We start from the raw sequence: 20,744 nt of genomic DNA, 5'->3' as shown, positions 1-20,744 counted from the left end.
ACCGTATATCTTCAGCGCTACAGCACTGCACTAGGGTATTGATCTTTTTCAGATCACTGAGTCTTAGCATATGTCTGCATCAGGAATTCATGATATATATTTAAAACAGTGAATTGCTTATACACAGCCTTATTGAAATGCCTGCCCTGGCCAGTGTTCGGCTTTTGTCAAAAAGAAAAAAGTGGAAAAAAGGTTAACATTCTCATAATTTCTGTCTTATAAGGAAAAACATATAGAGCTGTCCTTCATATTCATTGTCGGCTCATACCTTCTCTGCTTTGAGAGTTTTGATCACTTTTGTAAAAGAAAAAAAAACTCCTGTATCATGCCTTATCTCTACTGTACGTGGAGGAGAACATACCGTGTACACTTATATGTACAGTATATGGTTCCCAGCAGTCTCCTACAGTTAAGAACTGTTTAGCTTCAACAGTAAAATAACATTACATATCATCAGACCATTCTCTCTACCAGCACCAGTATAATGCTGATCTTGCACATGATTTTTTTTCCTTTTAGGAATTCGGACTTTACATGATCCAATTATATTGCTCATTCATGTTTTGTGTGCCTTTTCCTTCCGCCCTACCCCTTGCAAATCTATAAGATGTGCAGCTGGATGTTAACATTTTAGCTCTCACTTTCTAAAACATGAAAGGAAGATCATGCACTCCCTCTATTCACTAAACAACAGAATACTGTAAAAAGCAGTATTGTCACATTGGCAGGGCACAGCTGCCAAAGGAGAAGGTGGCCTTCTGGTGTTCACATTAGGGTACAAGAAATTAATGCATGCTAGGAATGCATTAAAAATATTCACCATGAAGCAGCACAAAATGGAAAGCAGACTAATCAGAGATGTATTCCCGCACACAAATATATGGATCGGCTCAGTGGAGTTTTAATCATTTGCAGAGATCCAGATATTAGTCTGACCTAATTATACTATCCCTCAATTTTCTGTATCTTGGTTCATTCATTAGTCCAGAGAAAGACTGCAGCCAAGAAATAAAAGGAAGACTGAGATTCAGCAGGACAACTATGAAGGAACTAAAACAATATTCTTAACAGTAAATATATGTCATTGAAGAGTGAAGTCATCCATCCGAAGGTACAGTGTTCCTGATTTCTATGCATGGAGGTAAAGAGGATAATGAAAAAAAAGCTGACAAGAAAATTTATTTAAAATTTCATATCGGAAGAGAACATTACAGATTCCATGGCCCACCCAAAAGACCAATAAGTAGATACTAGATCAGTCAAGCCATCACTCTCCCTAGAAGAAAAAGTGACTAAAAATACATTCGGCCCATCACAAGAAGGCAACTGGAAAAGACAATAATGCTGAGAAAAGTAGAAAGCAGCAGGAAAAGAGGAAGATTGAAAATGAGATGGAATAACTCAATAAAGAAAGCCACAGTCTTTAGTCAACAAGACATGAGCAGAGCTTTTAATGACAGAATTTTTGGGATGTAATTAATTTATAGGTTGCCAAAATCAAAAGGGAAACAAATGACGGGGAAAGAAGCAAAATATGGTGGCACTTGAAAGACTAACAGATTTATCTCCATGTGAGCTTTTATGGATTAAAATGTACTTCTTAAGACATAAGGAGAACAAATACTACATCCTCTTATGCATATCCCCATGCTGATTGGCTTCATGACCAGATGAGGACATAGGTAGCAGACAAATAGATAATGCTTTATTAACACAAAAATGGCACTATCAAGCTGTTGATTACAAAGGATTGCAGGCCCTAATCAAGATGATAACTTTTATGACACATAGCTGTGACCTGGATACCACAGAAATGCTGAGAATTGTTTCTGGAACAGAGATCAGGGTCTGCCAGGGGACAGAATTGTTTTATACTGATAAGGTATTACATAAAGCTGGGCCATTAATATATTAAGGCAGGGCCATTAATACATGTCATGTACTAATGCCATGCCAGTTGGAGAATTCGAAAAGCTAGAATTCAGAAAATAAAATGTCCAAGTTCTGGAAAACACTGTTTTCTCCCCCCCCCCCCCGCCGCCTTGATTGTGATAGTGACTGCTGCATGAAATTGTGACCAGAACAGGGAGCCTCTGTTGGTGTAATTCTGACATCAGCAGAAGCGAGTGATGTAAGTGCCATACAAATTTCATTTCCTTGCTATTTTTAAGGTTTGATGCTGGAGTATGTTGTTGTCAGTGTTGCTGTTGTTTAAGGATGATAAGCATTCTCTGGCAGGTGCGGGCCTTTTCAGCTGTGCTACCAAACTGGACAAATGCTTGTATAATCTGTTTTTAAAATGCTCTGCACACCAGGAAGGCTGATCTATCCAGTTTCAGCAACACCTTGCCATCCGAGGAGCACTGTTTTTCTTCTTTGACTTTGTTTCACTATGTGTGGGTGGTCAGTTATTCTGGGAGCTCTGTGTTCACTCGTCCAGCATGGAAACATATATTCCCCACTAAGTGTATCAGAATTTAGAACATTTCTTTTTGGGGGGCAGAGGTTTACAGGTCCCAGAATTTCCCAGTCACTGTGGTCAGCAAGCTTCAGCAGTTTTTGCAGAAAGGTTTTTGCAAAGACTGTGAGCTGACCCAACACTCAGCTTCCCTGAATGCAGATCCTGCTACCATCACAACAACTTCATGCCACGAACCAAGGTTTTGGTATCCCATTTACCACAAGCATCTGATTCTGTCACAACATGACTGCACTGTATTTGCCAATATAACTTTGGAAAGTCAAGTCCAGAGAGATGCTTACCCTAACATTGCTCCTCTTTTCTGATACCTTCTAGGGATTCCTGCTCATTCTGAGCCACTTGTCAACCTTCCTCTCGGGAACCATTTGTGTTTTGCTCCAGATTTGCTGAGGAGGCCAGCCTGCTGGAGTCACTCTCAGGTTCGAAGGATCCAAGGATCCGATCTCTGTTTTTCCTGATTGCCTGGCCTGTCTGGAATGGAAAGGCAGCATTCAGGAGGAGGAGGAGGAGGGGACAAAGTTGCTTGGCCGGTTTCAGCACAAGTTCTGCCAGCAACATGTGCTGATGCAATTTAAAACAACATGCAGCCCAAGAGAAAAGCATCTTTGCTGTACATGCATGCCAATTATTTGCTTCTCATTGGTAAGAAGAGGTGAAGAAATGTTTTTGGTACAGAAGGGATCACTTGAGAAAAGGTACTTTCTTGTACTAAAACTCCCAGAATTCCCCCTTTCCAGCCATGTTGCCATGCAAAAAGTAACTTTCCCAAGTTTTCATAGGCATGCCCCACATGTCTAAGACAATGTTTTAAAAAATCTGTCAAACCAATTGTACTGATTCTAACAATAAACACACACTTCCTCTTTTAAGGTAATGGCCATACTTCCTCTCTGTGGTGCAGAAGGCAGTTTCTTCTGTACTATCTAGATTGGCCAAGTTAGGTTGAACTTGACCCTGTAGATGGTGTTTCATCAGGAGACAGAAATCCTTACATGCTCAAAATGTCTGTCACAACGGGAGTTTTTAATACTTCCCATAAATTGCATATTAACATCCTTTATGTTATGATTGGCAATAAGTCTAGGGCTCATTTGCTAATATGATTGCTCAGACACAGTGTTGTACCAGTGGAACACTAGTAGGATTTCAGATTCTGTCAATGTAATGTTTATAATGTAATGCAATGGGACATTAATGTCTACAGTATTTACTTTGACCCTTGCTTTACTTTGAACCTTGACCCTAAGTGCAGCAACTTCTCTTGCCCTGTGTTGAAGGAGGATGTGCCCTCTATAGCTCAGGTTGCTTGGTTGTGTCACCCATCCAATTATAACTGAGAAACAATAACAGCTTTATGTTTCCTTAGGCTGATAAAAGCACATTCTTTTCCCTCTGATTTTGGTTGCCTTCCAGACCTTTCAATTTAAAACTCTCTTGAGCTATATAGCTTTCTGAAAGTGGTCCTCCTACAGCAGAAGCCAATAGACAATGAATGGTGAATTAAACTCTAGATACTACTGTACTTGTATTCATAGTTTTGTGACACTTAACAGACTTGTGCTTGACAATCCCATTTTAAATTATCTTCGCAAGGGTAAGGTGGACTCTTAATTCTCCTAATTTACAGATATGGAGCTGAAACAGAGCCCTAGACAGGAATTACACATTTCAGATAATCCGTAATTTTTTGTTTTACTGCAGATTATCTGAAAGCAGGTGCAAAGTTGCTTGTTTTACATGTCCTGCTTTAATACGATTTCTTGTATTAAAGCAGGGCATGAAGCAACTGCCAGCCAGCCAGTGCCAAGCAGCTTCCTGCCACTGCTGACAGAGCAGGGTCAGGGCAGCAGCTCACTCGTTTGGCATGTGGGGAAAATGTACCCCATGGAGCTGCTTCCACCCCAGCAAGTACAGTATCACTAGCTGGCCAGTGACAATAGGGCTGGGCAATGTTGCTGTTCTTGCCTGAGGGGGCCCCTCCAGTGGCTACTGTTTTGCTACATGTCTAGTGCTGACCCGGGCACTATCAGTAAATGGAAAGCCTCCCAGCACTGCTGGTGCAGTTTCAAAAAAAATGCAAACTGACACCATTTTCAAACTGCCGCAGGGCTCGAGTCATATGTGGTGACCCAAGTCACGTTGCATTATCCTATACATATAGTAGCAGCTCAAGTCTGCCAGCACCTAATTTACCAACTCCCAGCCTATTGCACTTAAAAGTATTAATAAGTCATAGGCACTGAGGTATAGGTGGCCATGTGTCCTCCTTTAGGGAGGACAGTCCTCCATTTGAAGAGCAATCCTCCTTTTGGATAATGCATTTCCTCATGGAAGTGGCCAACTTATGCCTACTGAGTTTCCCTGGGCAAGCAGGGAAAGTAGAAGCATTGATTGCTAAATGTATCACATTTTTAAGGTTTGTTTTATATGTTATGTTGTAAGCCGCCTAGAGTGTTCGCGACGAACAGATAGGCGGGGTATAAATGGAATAAATAAATCAATCAACCAGTCAACCAGTCAATCAATCAATCAATCAATCAATCAATCAATCAATCAATCAATCAATCAATCAATCAATCCATGACTTGGTAGGGCATGAACAGTTTTTCTGCAGCGGGGGCATTTCTGCACTATGTTGAATGGCTAGGTATCTTGCTTTGCAGGTTTCCAGCCCCTGCCTACTCAGCCTCTATGAGATCACAAGGGCCTGCCTCCCTCCATGTGATGATTTGGCCAAACACTAGACGCTGTTCCAAGTCCTCCATACAGAGCACGCTACCATAGTCTTTCGAGACTGAAGGATGCCTACTATTACTATCAGGGAATGGGATACTATCAGCCTGGCAGTGCAGTGGTTCTCACCATTTTGTATCTTTCTGTATCTGAGTGATCAGGCTAATGAAGAACCTAGGCCTCAAGAGGAAAGAAATAAAAAACAAAACAAAACAAAACACTGTTCCCAAAAAGGAGAGTGAACTAGGGAGAAACACATTGTTTCTATGCCATAAGGTCACAGACGGATAGCTTATGGCTAATAAATATCAGCAGGAGGTGGTATATCACACTTGCAAAAACACATGGGCACTGAGGGAGAGCAAGTACTTCGCAGTTGTTATGGAAGTTCCCTTTTTCATGTGAACTATGAAAAACGATGTACCCCTGGTGGAGCCTAAGCACTGCCATAAGGCATAGGAGTCAACTGGCTGTGCCCAAGGCTTCACAGAGTGTGAGGGGTTTGAACAGGGGGCTTAAAGAATGCATGGCAGGCAGTTATTTCCTCCACAGGACACCAGGGTGACACACTGTCTTTCCACGGAAGCCAGTAAATTCTTCAGTGGCTCACTGTATTTGAAGAAGTACTGCTTTCTCCTGTAGCGACGGACACTCTGGAAATTGTTAATGCTCAACATGGCTATGTTAGGATGTTTTTTTTTAAAAAAAAAATGTGACTGAGCCCTATGTATTTTAAACCTCTACTCAACATGTGGCAAAGGAGTAGTTCCATATATTGGTTGCTTCACTCATGGCCAAATGCAGAAGTATGATTTAGCAGTTCTGTTGAGTTCTGGCACGTTCATCCTCCTTCCGGTTGGAAATACAACTCTGGGAATGTTACATTTGAAATATATTATCAAGGTCAATTTGTATAACTACCCAGACAATATCATCCCCATTTTGCAGTAATGTCAAAGCAGGACTGCAACTGAATACTGTATTAAGAAGACAATAATCATGATGCCAGAAAAATACACAACTTTAATGTTGACAATGAAGAAATTGATATAATTAGAGCTTTTGTTCAATCATTGATCCAAATGGAGAATGCAGACAGGAAATCAGAGGATGGCTGTGAAGTTTGCCAAGCTCAGACATTCTTGCATAACATAAATGCTCACCTCTTGTATGTTTTTATTAGTCCTCTACTTTCAATGAATTCACTCCACACATTATATCTGCAGACCACCACACAAACCACATTACAACTGTGCCAAGAAGACACACTGTGTAGAAAGGAACTAACTCTAGGAAGTGGGACTGAGCCAAAACATTCATCCTTTCACCTTGTTTTGTTTTTGTTTTTATTTTTATAAATAACTGGGATACAATGTCCATGCTGACTAGATGATTCCAATAATTGTATTATAAAAAGTAAGTTTTCTAAACTCTGATCAAGTCATGTACATATACACACACACCGATCAAGCTATGTGTGTGTGCATGAAAATCCAACAAAAACACAATCACATTTAGATTGTGAGCTAAAATTTACCTTTGTGTTCTTTTTCTCCTAGCAATTGACCAAAAGAAAAGACACTTTTTTTTTAAAGAATCGTGCAATTTTTTTTCTGGTCTGCTTGCAACCTACATCTGTAGAAGTAGTCCTTTTATGTTCCTCATTTGGAAAGTTTTCTCTCATTCTGCAAGTCATCCAGTTTCATTCACACAGACTGGAGAGTTGCAGTCAACTAATTTCACTCTCAGATTCTCACGGAGCAATAAGATGTCAATGTAAAGATGTTTTCTCTGAGCCTTGTATCAGTGCTGCTTATTTTATTCAACCAAGACCAAAAGGTGACTCCTTACTCGCTGGACAACTGTGAAGTTCATGGAAACATGAGGAACAGGACAAAAGTTCTTTGCTACAACAGGAACTTAAATGAAGTCCCAGCTCATCTGCCAAGGAAAGTGTTCCTCTTGGATTTGTCTGGCAATAACATTACCTATCTGGGGAAGAATGCCTTCTGGAACCTCAATCACTTGCAAGTTCTGAATGTTTCTCAAAACAAAATTGTTCACATAGAAAAAGGTGCATTCATGTCCACAAGTCATCTGGAGATATTGAACCTCACTGCAAACCAGCTTCGTCTTCTCTCCCGTTCCACGCTTGATGGACTCACAAAACTCACCGTCTTGCTGCTTCGCCACAATCAGATAGACAGGATTGAATCCTCTGCCTTTGCCCACCTGCAGAATTTAAAGGTAATTGATTTATCTTCAAACCAATTGCATACCCTTAATGCTGTGCATGCTGTGTTTAATGTTAAGTCTTTGGAGGAACTGCACATTGCAGACAATGGCTTGCAGAACGTCACAACTGAAGAGATTACCAGTATACCTGTGATGCTCCGTAAACTGGATGCATCCCATAACCCAATTTCTTTATTTGGCATTACATCCTCAGTTTTGGAAAATATTATTTCACTTGATTTATCCTTCTCTACACCCACAGTCTCCATTGTGTGGCTGATACAAGATTCCTGCTTTTTAAAAGAATTAAACACATTATATTTGGGAGGGATAGCTATGAAACCATCGGGTATCTCCAAGGTGATCCAAACACTGAATTGCTCTTTGCTCCAAGTGATCCACCTAGACCATCTGAACTTGACTGAGTCAGATGGCCTTATAGAGCAAGTGTGTTTACAGCACCAAAATGTAGAGACTCTTAACTTATTAGGCAATATGTTTACAAGTGTTAATGCAAGAGCTTTTGAAAACTGCACACATCTAAGACACTTGAATATGGCATTTAATAAACTGGAAGTGCTGCCAGCAAGCTTGTTTAAGCCACTAAAGTATTTGCAGCTTCTGTCTTTGGCAAACAACAAATTCACAGTGGTACCAAATGCTACTTCTGCAGTGACATCATTAGAAAGCCTTGATGTTAGTTTTAACCGGATCAACAGGATTTTCCCATATGACTTTGCCCATCTAAAGAAAGCCAAGAGTATCAACATTACAGGGAACTATATATCTCATGTCTATTCAGACTTTTTTACTGACCTGTGTGGATTGCAAGAATTGGACTTGGGAGAAAATGCTTTAACAGACATTGAAGAACCTTTTTCAGTCAGCCTGAAGACACTTAGGACTCTGATACTACGCCAAAATAAAATGGATTCCATAAAGAAAGGAATTTTTAAGAATCTCACTGCTCTTCAGCTTCTTAATCTGGCAGACAACCAGATTGTCACAATAGAACCAGGAGCCTTTGAAGGTCTCAGCAATTTGCAGACACTTATTCTTGGAAGCAACAGGATCACCCAGGACACTTTACAAGAAGGGACTTTCCAAGGGGTGAGCAATTTGGTTGATCTTGAGATTTTTAGCAATGACATCAGTTACGAGTCCCCCAAAGAGCTCACTAATCCACCTTTTCAGCTTTTGAAGCTCTTAAAGAAACTCTCAATAAATAGCCAACGTCATAATGGACTTAGACATTTTCCAGTTAACTTCTTGCAGGGATTGAAGTCCATTGTGCTAATCCATGCTGGTAATTTGGCAATCTCTTTCTTAGATCCCAACACTTTTAAATACACTCCTACCCTTCAAGAGCTTGATCTGAGTGAAAATCAGCTTAGTTCCATCAGCAGTACACTATTCACACCTATGCCAAACCTTACAGAACTCCATCTTAATAAAAATAGACTAAATTCTCTCAGCTTTGTTTCCCAGGCCAACTTCTCAAGACTGACTCTGCTCCGATTAGCAGGAAACCAAATAGATATTGTCACAGAAAAGCAGATAAGAGCAATGCCATTTCTTCTTTTCATAGACGTCAGGCAAAATCCTTTCAGCTGTCGCTGCAGTAACCAAAAGTTCCTCATGTGGTCCTTAAAAAATCCTAAAACTCAGGTCCTCTACTTCTCAGAGTATACCTGTGCCTCTCCTCCAGCCTATAAAGGGAAGAAACTACAGGCTTTTAAGACATCCTCTTGTACATTGAACCATGATTTTATTCTGTGTATCACTAACACAGCAGCAATCATGTTACTGATGCTTATCTGCTTCTGTTGTCAATGGAGATGGAACATGATCTATGCTTACCACCTACTGCTTGCTTATTTCATTGACAAGAGGCAAAAGCGGAAGGGTCAAGGCAGGGAATATGATTACGATGCTTTCCTTTCCTACAACACTCATGATGAAAAATGGGTGATCAATTACTTTTTGCCAGTGATGGAAAACCAATATGGTTGGAAACTCTGCCTGCATCACAGGGATTTTCAACCAGGGCGAACTATCCTGGAAAACATTGTGGACAACATCTATGCCAGTCGCAAGACCATTTGTATAATAAGTCACCACTACCTAGAAAGCGAGTGGTGCTCTAAGGAGATCCAAGTGGCATGCTTTCGGCTCTTTGATGACCACAAGGATGTCTTGATTCTAATTTTCCTGGAAGACATCCCCAGATATTATCTGTCACCCTATTACAGGATGAGAAAACTGGTGAAGAATAAAACATACCTTAAGAGGCCCCAGGATGAGCAGGAAATGCCACTGTTTTGGCATAAACTCAATATGGCCATGAAGACTGGGGAAGAAAAAAAGGATGAAAATCCTATTTTGACCGCATTTGTTCCTGTTGAACTTCCATAAAGAGCCTGTGGGTCATCTATTGATAGCAGGGATGAAGGTCTTGCCAGCTACCAGGTATTCTTAGATTACAGCTCTCATCAATCTTAGCCAGCACAGAAAGTGGAGAGTCATAATGGGAGATGTAGTCGAACAATGTTTGCAGGGCCACACATTCCCTGATCTATAGTAGCCCTATTCTGGCATTCAGAAAAGCCTCAAAAATAGTTAGACAATTTCCCCTCTTGTAGAAGCAAAGCAAAAGCAAAAAGCAAAGCGAGCTGCTTATATACCGCCCCGTAGCACTTCAAGCACTCTCTGGGCAGTTTACAAATTAATTATGCAGGCTACACACTGCCCCCCCCCCCCCCCCCCAGCGAGCTGGGTACACATTTTACCAACCTTGGAAGGATAGAAGGCTGAGTCAACCTTGAGCCGGCTACCTGGGATTGAACGCCAGGTCATGAGCACAGTTTGGCTGCAGTACAGCAGTTTAACCACTGCGCCACGCGGTAGAACCAATTAGAGTGTGATTTTCTAAAAATCTGTCAAAAGTAAATGCTACAGAGTTCACTGGGGCTTTTTCTTAGGCAAGTGTGGGTATTGGATGACAGGCAGATAGACATAAAATAAGAACAGCAGGCCAAAATGTCTAGGTTGCAGAATCACTATACTGTATAGCCAACCAACCTGGCATTACAGTAGCCATAGAAAGTGAGCAAAATTCTTCCAGCTTCTGTGTGGCACTGTCGCGCAGGATAATGGGGTTGTACCTCAGCTCTCTCAAATCACTGAGCAAAGTTGTGGCTTCTGGAAATATTTAGCTTCAGAATTTTGTTTACCATCCTGCTGCTTGAATTATTCTCATGTTTATGTTTGCTAATAAGAAAAGGGGTGGAGGGGAGAGAACACGTTTTTGTGGGTGAAGGAGAATTAGTTGGATTTTTAAATCTATCTTTGATCATCATTGTTCATACTCTTCTGTCATCTCAATTGTTAAATTAATTGTAAAACGTAAGTATTGAAAACAATATTTTAATATATGTGATGGTTATTAATCTTGACAATAATAGCCATCCTTTTGGCATGACATCTTTCTGTGGAGGACAAGGTTTTCTGCAACAGTAATATTTGAAGTTGTCACATTGTGGCAAAGGGGCTTAAAAAGTACTTATCTGGAGCTAAAAATAATGTATAATAGGCAGAGTTTAGAGACAATGCCTGTGAGAAAAAAACTTCTCAAACCACTTCCTGTTTCAGATATTTCATAGTCTTCTAAATCTTACAATAGAGCATTACTCAGACTAATGACCCCGCCCCATCTGTATGTTGGTCTACAGTTCCTATCATCCCCTTCCTATAGTGACATATTGGGAGTTATGGTCCAGTGCATCACCACAAAGTTGTTGGTGGTGGGAAGCTGCGACAATATATGTTGTGGGGCGGAGGAGGAATCCAAAGGAAGCTGTGTGGACATTACACAATACAAAATATATGTTGCTTCAGAAGACAGAGAAATCTCCTGATTGAACCACATGTGACACAAAACTCTTCTAGTTTGCTTTCAGTCTGCCTTCAACCAATCAGCATTCTACAAGACTGCTCTAGTTTGCTTTTTTTCATTGTTGTTTAGTCGTTTAGTCGTGTCCAACTCTTCGTGACCCCATGGACCAGAGCACGCCAGGCCCTGATATCTTCCACTGCCTCCCGGAGTTGTGTCAAATTCATTCTGGTAGCTTCGATGACATTGTCCAGCCATCTCATCCTCTGCTGTCCCCTTCTCCTCTTGCTGTCACACTTTCCTAACATCAAGGTCTTTTCCAAGGAGTCTTCTCTTCTCATGAGATGGCCAAAGTATTGGAACCTCAGCTTCAGGATCTGTCCTTCCAGTGAGCACTCAGGGTTGATTTCCTTTAGAATTGATAGGTTAGTTCTCCTTGCAGTCCAGGGGACTCTCAAGAGCCTCCTCCTACACCACAATTCAAAAGCATCAGTTCTTCGGCGGTCAGCTTTCTTTATGGTCCAGCTCTCACTTCCATACTTCATGACAGGAAAAACCATAGCTTTGACTATGCGGACTTTCGTTGGCAAGGTGATGTCTCTGCTTTTTAGGATGCTGTCAAGGTTTGTCATTGCTTTCCTCCCAAGAAGCAAGCGTCTTTTAATTTCGTGGCTGCTGTCTCCATCTGCAGTGATCATGGAGCCCAAGAAAGTAAAATCTGTCACTGCATCCATATCTTCCCCTTCTATTTCCCAGGAGGTGATGGGACCAGTGGCCATAATCTTAGTTTTTTTATGTTGAGCTTCAGACCGTTTTTTGCACTCTCCTCTTTCACCCTCATTACAAGGTTCCTTAATTCCTCTGCATATCGGAGGTTGTTGATATTTCTTCCAGCAATCTTGATTCCGGCTTGGGATTCCTCCAGTACAGCCTTTCGCATGATGTATTCTGCATATAATTTGAATAAGCAGGGGGACAATATACAGCCTTGTCATACTCCTTTCCCAATTTTGAACCAATCAGTTGTTCTATATCCAGTTCTAACTGTTGCTTCCTGTCCCACATATAAGTTTCTCAGGAGATAGATAAGGTGGTGAAGCACTCCCATTTCTTTAAGGACTTGCCATAGTTTGTTGTGGTCCACACAGTCAAAGGCTTTTGCCTAGTCAATGAAGCAGAAGTAGATATTTTTCTGGAACTCTCTGGCTTTCTCCATAATCCAGTGCATGTTAGCAATTTGATCTCTAGTTCCTCTGCCTCTTCGGAATCCAGCTTGTACCTCTGGGAGTTCTCGGTCCACATACTGTTGAAGCCTACCTTGTAGGATTTTGAGCATAACCTTGCTAGCGTATGAAATGAGTGCAATTGTATGGTAGTTGGAGCATTCTTTGGCACTGCCCTTCTTTGGGATTGGGATGTAGATTGATCTTTTCCAGTCCTCTGGCCACTGATGAGTTTTCCAAACTTGCTGGCATATTGAATGTAGCACCTTAACAGCGTCATCTTTTAAGATTTTAAATAGTTCAACTGGAATGCCATCACCTCCACTGGCCTTGTTGTTAGACAAGCTTTCTAAGGCCCACTTGACTTCACTCTCCAGGATGTCTGGCTGAAGGTCTGCAACCACATTGTCTGGGTTGTCTGGGATATCCAAATCTTTCTGGTATAATTCCTCTGTGTATTCTTGCCACCTCTTCTTGATGTCCTCTGCTTTTGTGAGGTCTCCCCCATTTTTGTCCTTTATCATGTTCATTTTTGCACAAAATGTTCCTCTAATATCTCCAATTTACCTGAACAGATCTCTGGTTTTTCCTTTTCTATTATTTTCCTCTGTTTCTTTACATTGTTCAGTTAAGAAGGCCCTCTTGTCTCTCCTTGCTATTCTTTGGAAGTCTGCATTCAATTTTCTGTAACTTTCCCTATCTCCCTTGCATTTTGTTTCCCTTCTCCTCTCTGCTATTTCTAAGGCCTCGTTGGACAGCCACTTTGCTATCTTGCATTTCCTTTTCTTTGGGATGGTTCCTGTTGCTGCCTCCTGGACAATGTTACGAGTCTCTATCCAAAGTTCTTCAGGGACTCTGTCCACCAAATCTAGTTCCTTAAATCTGTTCTTCACTTCCACTGTGTGGTTTAGATTATACCTGACTAGCCCAGTGGTTTTTCCTACTCTCTTCAGTTTAAGCTTGAATTCTGCTATGAGAAGCTGATGATCAGAGCCACAATCAGCTCCAGGTCTTGTTTTTGCTGACTGTATAGAGCTTCTCCATCTTTGGCTGCAGAGAATATAGTCAATCTGATTTCGATGTTGCCCATCTGGTGATTTCCATGTGTAGAGTCGCCTCTTGTGTTGTTGGAAAAGGGTGTTTGTGATGACCGGCTTGTTCTCTTGACAAAACTCTATTAGCCTTTGCCCTGCTTCATTTTGAATTCCAAGGCCAAACTTCCCTGTTGTTCCTTTTATCTCTTGACTCCCTACCTACCTTAGCATTCCAATCCCCTAGAATGAGAATAACATCTTTCTTTGGTGTCAGTTCTAGAAGGTGTTGTAAGTCTTCATAGAATTGGTGAATTTCAGTCTCCTGCTTTTTTTAGCCACTTAATATTTTATAACTTTTCTTTATATGTATTGCTATACTAATGATTTGGGCTGAAATCCAACAATGCATTACCAGCATGATGGAACTTCCCCCCTGTCCCCATATTGCATCGTTTGGGGCCTCCCAATAACTGACTGCATATGGTTTTCCTGCACTCCAGAGCAGTAGTGGAAGGACACAACAGGGAGTGGAGATTCTCCTCTTGCCCAGTTGCATTGGATTCCTATTGCTGAAATGCAGCGCTTGATCCTGCTCTCGTATTTATACTGTACTTTGAAAGGCTGTAAGGCTCTTGATTTTCTAAAAACATGCTTGTTGTCAAGATCTTTCCAAACAATCACAAAATAAACCATGCACTAGCTTTATTAGGAGGTGTGGTGTATTTTATATACTTTTAAAAAACTGAATGGAATGATAGGATGGGAAAATCCCTACTCAAGATTAATGTTGCTTTCTTTAGCATTTCGGTTTTTTAAACTTTACATCCTTTCCACCAGGGATACGAAAAACAGTGTGCATTTTTGTAAATAATCCAATTTGAAATTAAAATTTGCTCCCTTTGCACTGGCCAAAATCAACAGGCGCAGCCACTCCCAGTGGGGAGAGGACCCTATTGTACCTGCCTGCCACTGAAGTGAGGTTTTGCACTAAGAGGAAACTCTCTCAAAAAAGAGGTGGCAACTCTTAATTCAGCACCCGCATAACTGAATGTGCAAGGACCCAAACACGAACTTGCAGATGTCAAGCACTCAAATCCATGCACCTCCATGGACAGACCTGTCAGCTACAATTTCTTTCCCTTATTTAACATCTCAGGGTTCTCCATCCCATATGATGATATTTTCACTAAAATAAGTAGACGAATTGCAAAAATGAATGAAGGCCTTTCTTTATCCTTTACAGACTTGCTACCTACCTGTCTACCTCAGCTCTGCTTCTGCCCCGCCCTTCAGTGTTTACTGATTTGACTCCTAACCGTACAAAACCTGATGCTTTCATCTCCAGCTTATCCACCCACACCCACCCTTGGTAATGGAATGGGCCGCTTTGAATGTAACCTAATAAACATCCTTCCGTCTCCTGTAGTACTAAAAATGTACCGACCAAGGCCATCACAGTTCTGCTTCAGAATGGAGGCTGTTCTGGCAGGGGTTGCGTCCTTGTGTGAAGGACACAGTGCAGGCGTAATGGCAAGGGATGGGGAAGCTGAGTGGGTATTTGTATACACTAGCACACAGTAGGTGACCTGAAAGCAGTATTCTGCCAAGTCTGTAAAACCAGTCACCCAGAGATGATTTAATACATAAATAACTACACTGCTGCAACGAATGAAGGCTTCACAATGCCCCACATGCAGAAACAAAGTTACTGCAGAGGTATGGAGGATTTTCTCCGAATGCCACTTCCTCTCACTTCCTCGGTGCCCATTTCTTCTGCTCTATCTCCCCACTCCACCCTCTGACATGTAATGTTAACTTACGAGTTTGGGAAGGAACTTCAGTTTGATTTTGGTGAACCATAATCACACAGCGGCAGCGCAGCTGTGACATTTTTTTGTGCTAGCAGACATGAGGCATCATGGTGCCTCTGAGGACAAAGGAGTGATGCTTCAGGTGAGCTACCCTTCTCTTGCCACAAGCCAGCTCTTAGCTTTGAACAAAGAAGTATTGAAGGTATGGCTGGACTTCAAAGGATAGAAATGGGAAACAGAGATCCTTCGGGGGGGGGAGAAATAAAAGGTTCTAAAATGCTAGGGGATTTGTGTAGCTGATGGAAATGGTTGGTTTAAAAGGCTGTACGCACATTGACTCAAAAGAACAGAGAGATACCTCCCCACACAGAGTTCCTCCCTTGTATATGTGTGTGTTTTTAAAAAGGCCAAACATTGTACCAGCTTTAACTAAAAAAAAAAAAAAAAAACAACCCTTCGAAACGTTCCATGTGAGTCATTTTTATAAGGCAGAATAATAAGCAACATTATGTTTCTGTGGGTTTTGGCCATTCTAGGCAGCGACAAGACTTCAGCTGGCATTTGAATTACAGGGGCCATATATCCTACTGTACAGATAAGGACATTCTCTGTCTGAAGGAGTCTTCCACTTGAAGAGATGTAGGAGGAGTGTCCCTAATTGAAGGTGCCCCTCCTCTGAATAAATGTACAGTGTAATACAAGTGGCATTTTCAAGAAAAAACAGCAGGAAAAAGGGAAAGCAGGGAGGGGTCTCAGAGTTACTCATCAATGGTTTGTATCAAGATGGTTATACAGTAGTTTTTGAAGAGGTGGGCATGTTAGTATATTTCTTCATGGACAAGAGAAACAGTTGACATTTAGTACAAACCTAGATGTCAACTGTGTCCCCACATCCACTCTGTCAGTGTCATTACGGGGCCTCAACAACCTCAACAGTCCTTCTGCCTTCTGCATAGGACACACAGGACAATCTCTAGACATGAGATTTGTCTCTGATCCTAGATGCCCTGGTTTTAGTGGTGGCCAGGAGTGCATTTGAACACTTAAAATTAGTGCACCAACTGTGCACATTACTGGAGAGGTCTAAACTGGCCATGGTGACACATGCCTTAGTTACATCCCAGCTGGATTACCGTAATGTGCTTTACATGGGGCTGCCTATGGAAAGTGTCAGGAGACATAAGCAGGTCCAAATTGCAGCTGCCAATCCATTTCCAGGCACAATTTAAAGTTTGATCACAATGGAAAGGGTTGCTTTGCTGATGTCCCTTAAACCAACCCTTCTTAGGTAGGCATCCTTCAGTCTCGAGAGACTATGGCAACATGCTCTGAATAGAGGTCTTGGAACAGTGTCTAGTGTGGCTGAGAAGGCCAATTTGAGAGTGATAATCCCTTCCACACTGAAGACAAATACAATCTGTCCTCTGTCCAGCTCCCTGATTTTCCTAATTTTGGGACTGCCTCTTTGCCTCGGCCAGCTGGACAAGGGTCTCTTCAAATTGGGAGAGGCCATGATGCACTGCCTGCCTCCAGGCTGAATGCTCAGAAGTCAACATTTCCCATTTGTTGAGGTCCATTCTTAAAGCCTTCAGATCCTGCTTGCAGATATCCTTGTATCACAGCTGTGGTCTCCCTCTGGGGTGATTCCCCTCCACTAATTATCCATACAGAAGATCTTTCGGAATCCAACCATCAGCCGTTCTCACGACATGCCCGAGCCAACGTAGACTTCGCTGTTTCAGTAATGTATACATGCTAAAAATTCCAGCTCGTTCTAGGACTACTCTATTTGGAACTTTCTCTTGCCAGGTGATAACAAAAATCCGTCGGAGGCAACGCATATGGAAGGTGTTCAGCTTCCTCTCCTGCCGTGCACAAAGGGTCCAGGATTCACTGCAGTACAGGAGTGTGCTCAGGACACAGGCTCTATAGACCTGGATCTTGGTATATCTCATCAGCTTCTTACTGAGCCATACTCTCTTTGTGAGTCTTGAGAACATGGTGGCTGCTTTGCCAATGCGTTTATCCAGCTCGACATCTAGAGAGAGGGTGTCAGAGATTATTGAGCCAAGGTACACAAAGTCATGAACATTCTTGTCTGGAGATGGTAATAGAGGGAGGTGAGTTCACGCCCTGGCCCATGACTTGTGTTTTCTTCAGGCTGATTGTTAGTCCAAAGTCTTGGCAGTCCTTGCTAAAACGATTCATGAGTTGTTGGAGGTCTTCAGCAGAGTGGGCAACAATGGCTGCATCATCTGCGAAGAAGAAGTCCCGTATGCATTTCAGTTGGACTTTGGTCTTTGCTCTCAATCTAGAGAGATTAAAGAGCTTTCCGTCTGATCTAGTCCGGAGATAGACACCTTCTGTTGCAGTTCCAAAGATCAGCAAAAAAGATCCCAAAAAGGGTTGGTGCGAGGACACAGCCCTGTTTCACTCTGCTTCAGCTGTCAAAGGGATCTGATGTTGAGCCATCAAAAACTACAGTGCCTTTCATTCCCTCATGGAAGGACCTGATGATGTTAAGGAGTCGAGGTGGTATTTTAAAAAGGCCATCCCTGCTAACCAGATCAAAGGCCTTTGTGAGATCTATGAAGGCCACAAAGAGTGGCTGTTGTTGTTCCCTGCATTTCTCTTGCAGCTGTCGGAGGGAGAATAACATGTCAGTGGTGGATCTATTAGCTTGAAATCCACACTGTGATTCTGGACAGATTGCAAGCACCTAGAGCCTCTTCAGCACAACACGGGCAAGGAGCTTCCCTACAATGCTAAGAAGAGAGATGCCATGGTAGTTATTGCAGTCACCCGTGTCTCCTTTGTTCTTGTACAATGTGACGATGTTTGCATCCTTCATGTCCTGTGGTACTCCACCTTCCCTCCAGCAAAGACGAAAGACTTCATACAGTTCAGTGGTGATGATCTCTTTACAGCACTTCAGCACTTCAACAGGGATGTTATCCTTTCCAGGTGCCTTGCCGGACGTGAGGGAATCCAAGGCCGCTTTTATTTCTGCTAAGGTTGGTTCACTGTCCAACTCTTCCAAGACAGGCAGGCACTCAATGTTGTTTAATGCTTCTTCAGTTACTACTTTCTCTCTGGAATATAGCTCAGAGTAGTGCTGCACCCAGCGTTCCATCTGCTGTGCTTGGTCCTGGATGATCACACCTGTAGCAGACTTCAAGGAAGCAGATTTCTTCTGTATTGGACCTAAGGCCTGCTTGATACCGTCATACATTCCTTTGATGTTACCTGTGTCCGCTGCTATCTGGATCTGAGAGCAGAGCTGAAGCCAATAATCATTGGAGCATCTCCTGGCAGCCTGTTGGACTTGGCTATGAGCAGCTCGAAGAACTTGCAAGTTGTACTCGCTAGGACAGGCTTTGTATTCTGCTAGAGCTCTCCTCTGATCCTCGATGGCTGGCATCAACTCCTCCGAATGGGCTTTGAACCAGTCGGCCATCTTTTTGGTCTTCTTGCCAAAGGTGGACAAGGCGGTGTTATACACAGCGTCCTTGAAATGTTCCCATCGTTCAGGTGCATTTGCATCAGCCAGGCCTGGAAGGGTTTCCTGAAGCCCTTGAGCAAATTCCTCCACTTTTCTTTGATTGCAAGTCTTGCTGATGTCAATACGTGGTCTTCCTTCTTTTTTCGTGTGATACAATCTCTTTGTTCACAGTTTTACTCTACTACACACCAGGGAGTGATCAGTATCACAATCAGCACTCTGGTAGCTGTGTGTGATCGTAAAATTAGGAAGGCTAGAACGTCTAGTGAGGCTTAAAAACATCAGCTCAGCTTAAAAAGTTAAAGTTTTCTGATTGAAATTTTTGAAATCATCTGCACAATATGTATGGCTTTAAAGAGCACTTAATAAACCCTTTGTAAACTAAATTTGACTTTTTTTGCCCATTAATTAGATTTCAATGCATTCCTATGGGAAAATTCATTTCGCAAGAGAACATTAACCACAGAACAAATTAATTTTTATTTTATTTATTTATTTATTTGATTTATATCCCGCCCATCTGGTATATTATACCACTCTGGGCGGCTAACAGCAACATGCATACAATTAAAATAATATAAATCCGTAAACATCATTACAAACAGAACATTCCAAAAGATAATAGATGATAGATAAAAGAGAGAAAATTAAATAAAATGCTGGCAGGAGGGAAGGCCTGGATGTAAAGCCATGTTTTTAGTTGAGTTTTAAATTTGTCTTGCGAGGCACCACTGTAATTCTTGGATTCACTCTGATACAACTTTGGTTAAAGAAAAAGAAGGCCTTGACCATGTCTTAAGAAGCAGAAGGGATGAGGAAGAGGGACTTTTAGCTATAGGAATCCTATCCCTCTGCTTAATGGAGCACCCTCAGAAGTTATATATAAGCAACATAGCAACACACCCATTTGGTTTCAAAGTGGTGGCTGTGGTAACCCGTGCAAGCATATCAGACAAGCATATCAGGCAAGAAACAAAACAGAAACATTGTGGCACCTTAAAGACTAGCTGTTATATATACTAAATATGAGCTTCCTTGGATCAAATCCGTTTCCTCAGACATCCACAACCTTTTTTGTCTTCTTTTATAAAAACTTTTTTATTTCTGTTTCGTTTTGCTTCATGCCCTTTTATGCCCATCAGGTGGCAGTGTTACACAGTGCTGTAAAGAGAAGGCCAGCATGTGAGTGTGATACACTTGCTCTTCTTCTACACCCATATATGGTCTACTTAAGGACCCATAGGTGAAAACCTGTTTTTCTTGATCCTCCAAGTTGGTATGACTCAAGCTGTAACAGCTTCCAAAACCACTCAGATCTCATAAAGAGCAGACATAAAAGCAAAGTGGGAGGACTATTTTATGTGCTGTTCAGCCATAAACAGTTTGGACACCATGATCCAAAGAACAAGAACAAATTAGGACCAAAAAGGGAAAAAAAAGGAATAAAAAACAAAACATTCATTTAACTAGGAAACCAAGAGAGATTATCTGAAGCATCTCAACCATCCCTGAAAAATCCATCTTTAGTTGCTCGTGAAATGGTATTTAGTTTGATTCATCCATTAGTTTATTTTGAAAGTGCTGGGTGGGCTAACTGGAAGCAAATTATAAATATCTAAAACATCAAGTTCCAAGCAGTGAGCAAGTTTCCAAATGACATATTAAGAGGCTGACGGGGAATAAGAACAAAGGGGGAAGACAGCTTCTTCTTCTTTAAATAAGGCTGAGGTGGTGGAGAGAGGGGAATATTCTCAGACTCAGAATGCAATAAAATTCTTAGAGAGCTTACAGGAGGAATATACTAAAACATATCCAGAAATTAATGTTGCATA

At 41.7% G+C, this 20,744-nt stretch overlaps 1 protein-coding gene across 1 annotated transcript; it reads left to right on the top strand.

The window, feature by feature from the left end:
• The first annotated feature begins 5,521 nt into the window (after positions 1 to 5,521).
• LOC110072303 (uncharacterized) lies at positions 5,522 to 10,608 on the top strand. The gene has a single exon (XM_072990251.2). The coding sequence runs from the start codon at positions 6,998 to 7,000 to the stop codon at positions 9,863 to 9,865; it is 2,868 nt and encodes a 955-aa protein (XP_072846352.2). The 5' UTR covers positions 5,522 to 6,997; the 3' UTR covers positions 9,866 to 10,608.
• The last annotated feature ends 10,136 nt before the right edge of the window (positions 10,609 to 20,744 follow it).

Source organism: Pogona vitticeps, chromosome 2 (assembly GCF_051106095.1).
Source record: "Pogona vitticeps strain Pit_001003342236 chromosome 2, PviZW2.1, whole genome shotgun sequence".
NCBI lineage: Eukaryota > Metazoa > Chordata > Lepidosauria > Squamata > Agamidae > Pogona > Pogona vitticeps.
The sequence above is the reverse complement of the archived record's forward strand: the minus strand, read 5'-3'. Positions and strand labels throughout refer to the sequence as shown.